This window comes from Colobus angolensis, unplaced genomic scaffold (genome assembly GCF_000951035.1).
Source record: "Colobus angolensis palliatus isolate OR3802 unplaced genomic scaffold, Cang.pa_1.0 Scaffold4, whole genome shotgun sequence".
NCBI classification, from domain to species: domain Eukaryota; kingdom Metazoa; phylum Chordata; class Mammalia; order Primates; family Cercopithecidae; genus Colobus; species Colobus angolensis.
In genome coordinates, this window is record NW_012117376.1 from 12,277,109 (window position 1) to 12,280,312 (window position 3,204).

At 47.7% G+C, this 3,204-nt stretch overlaps 1 protein-coding gene across 1 annotated transcript in view; it reads right to left on the reverse strand.

Annotated features, from left to right (window-relative positions):
• Positions 1-3,204, reverse strand: part of TRNAU1AP (tRNA selenocysteine 1 associated protein 1) — a 20,366-nt gene that overhangs the window by 2,989 nt on the left and 14,173 nt on the right. The window contains exons 4-5 of the mRNA XM_011955666.1: positions 2,790-2,921; positions 1,499-1,618 (exon numbers count right to left, since the gene is read on the reverse strand). Of these exons, the coding sequence (XP_011811056.1) occupies positions 1,499-1,618; positions 2,790-2,921 (252 nt within the window). The remainder of the gene's footprint in view (positions 1-1,498; positions 1,619-2,789; positions 2,922-3,204) is intronic.

Consider the following 3,204-nt stretch of genomic DNA (forward strand, 5'->3'; position numbering starts at 1 on the left):
GGTTTCACCGTGTTAGCCAGGATGGTCTCGATCTCCTGACCTCATGATCCGCCCACCTTGGCCTCCCAAAGTGCTGGGATTACAGGCGTGAGCCACCGCGCCCAGCTAATTCAACTACTCTTAGGGTCAAGTTTGGTTCAGCGTTTCTCAGCCCTGGATCTATTGACATGGAGGGTGGGAGGCTGTCCTATGAATTGCAGGATGTTTAACAGCATCCTTGGCCGATACCCACTAGGTGCCATTTGTGATGACCAAAAATGTCTCCAGATGTTGTCAATGTCCCCTGGGAGGCAAAATCACTCCAGCTGAGAATCATTAATTTGGCTAAAGGATAAAAGATCTGGCTGGGCACAGTGGCTTACACCTGCAATCCCAATACTTTGGGAGACCAAGGTGGGCAGATTACTTGAGCCCAGAAATTTGAGACCAGCCTGGGCAACAAAGCAAGACCCTATCTCTACAAAAAATACAAAAATTTGCCAAGCATGGTGGTGTGCACCTGTAGTACCAGATAATCAGAGGGCTGAGATGGGAGGATCACCTGAGCCTGGGGAGGTCGAGGCTGCAGTGAAACATGATCTCCAGCCTGGGTGACTTTGAGGCCCTGTCTCAGGGAAAAAACAAACAAACAAAAAATCCTCCTCAGAGAAAAGTTCAGAGTTGTAAGGGAAAAAGATTTTCTACCTAGCATGACAGGTATAAAAGTGAAGTATATAATGTTCTATAGAGTGTCTGGAATATTTTTTATTTGAGACGGAGTCTTGCTCTGTCGCCCAGGCTAGAGTGCACTGACGCCATCTCGGCTCACTGCAACCTCCACCACCCAGGTTCAAGCGATTCTCCTGCCTCAGCCTCCTGAATCGTTGGGACTACAGGCCTGCACCACCATGCCCGGCTAATTTTTGTATTTTTAGTAGAGATGAGGTTTTGCCATGTTGGCCAGGCTGGTCTCGAACTCCTGACCTCAGGTGATCTGCCCGCCTCAGCCGCCCAAAGTGCTGGGGTTACAGGCGTGAGCCACTGCGCCTGGCCGAGTGTCTGGAATACTAATTCTTATCCATTCCCACAGCATGGAACACTCACAAGAGGGTTGCAGTTTCATTAATATAAATAAGGCTAAAACCGGAAGTGATTTTTTTCCCTTTGCTCAAATATTATTAATTCTATGAATAAGTTCCCAACAGTGGGACTACTGGGCAAAGAGCAAGGACATCAGGTATGGACAGCCAAACAGCTTTTCCAGTGCTGTCACCAGTATGTCTGAATGCATCAGCCTTTCCAAATCATACTCTATCCCCAACTATAAGTTTCTGCAGGAGTGGGGCTAGTTCAACTCCAGCACCCACGGCCCGGCAAACAGCAGGCATTCAGTACTTGTGACTTGAATTGAATCCCCCTTCAGCCTCCCATCCAGCGTATGGATGCCTTGATTCTCAGCAAACAAAAGAGGAGTGTCTGGCGGGGAGTCTAGTCTCTCTACCTTCCCTGCAGGACTCACGCTTTAGGGATTGCCACGCTCAGCCGCACAGGCTTAGACCCCAGTCCCACTGCTCCCTGGCACTCCGTCAGGGCTCGCTTCTGCTCCAGTTCATCTGTGAATTTCACAAAACCATAACCCCTGCATGAAAAAAATAAACAATTTAGATCACAAATGTGATGAAAGTCTAAGAATGGACACATGAAAAAGAAGTAAAGATAAGAAGGTGGGCAGGAATGTAGAAAGGAAAAGAGGCTGAGGAGAGAGTCCATTAAACTAGAGGAAGAAAGGAGAGTCCCATCAACGGGTGTACACATAGTGTCAAGATTCAAGTACAGACGATTCTAAGATCTACAGGAACTCCCACATTCAGTTCACCATCCTCCTTGACACCTTCACCCCTGGGGAACATTCCCAAACAGGAGCTTTCCTGACACCCTGCTGGAAAGTAGCTAATAGAAGAAAATTCAGCAAATATTTACAGTCTGCCCTCTATGCCAGGCACTGCGCTAGACACAGCATGCAGCAGTCACAGAAAGACAACGTTCCTGCTCTCCTGAGCTCTAATTCTAGCAGGGGGATAAATTAATGCAAGCTAACATTTAATAAATATTTATTGTACTAGCACTGTGCTGAGCATTTTCTTTTTTTTTTTTTTTTGAGATGGAGTTTTGCTCATGTTTCCCAGGCTGGAGTGCAGAGGCATCATCTTGGCTCATTGTAACCCCTGCCTTTCAGGTTCAAGCAATTATCCTACCTCAGCCTCCCAACTAGCTGGGACTACAGGCACACACCGCTACACCTGGCTAATTTTTTGTATTTTAATAGAGACGGCGTTTCACCATGTTGCCCGGGTTGGTCTCAAACTCCTAAGCTCATGCAATCCGCCCACCTCAGCCTCTCAAAGTGTTAGGATTACAGGCATGAGCCACCACGCCCAGCCTGAAGTGGAACACTTCTAACTACACTGAAAGGCTCAGTAACAATAACAAGCAAAACAGCAAACACCTATAAAGCATTTCAAATGTTGACTTATTTATATTATATCCTTTAATCCTTACATCAACCCTACCAGCAGCTATTATTAATCAGTTCCATTTTACAGATGGGACTGTAAGGGTCACGGAGCCTCAATTCTACCATACTGGCATTCTCCCTCACCAGTATTGGAACTGGGATTCGAACCAGGCAGTTTGGCTCCAAAGCTTGTGGTCTTAACCGCCGTGCTGCATGGCCTTTCTAAAACATCTCCACTCAGGAGAGAAATGCTGAAACTAACACAGTTAAGCATCAGTAACAGGTAAGGCCTTACTTAGACACGCCTGTCTGGTCCAAAACCACCTTGCCTCCCCGACAGGAGGGGTAGACTTTGACGAAGAATTCATACAGCATGCCATCATCCACGTCTGGGGTCAGGTCCCCCACAAAGAGGGAATACTCAGGGCTGAGGAGAGAGAACAAGAAGATTCAGAGGCAAAGACCAAAACCTCTGCTCTGAAGAGCTCTTTTGCATATTCCAGGTAAACCTCTCCCAGGCCCCTTAAGGAACACATTTGATAGGTCTACTGAACCAGGCCCTACTTTGTTTCATTAGAGCAGTTCTGGCAGAAGAGTTATAGAAATAGTCCCTGCCCCGGCCGGGCGCGGTGGCTCAAGCCTGTAATCCCAGCACTTTGGGAGGCCGAGGCGGGCGGATCACGAGGTCAGGAGATCGAGACCATCCTGGC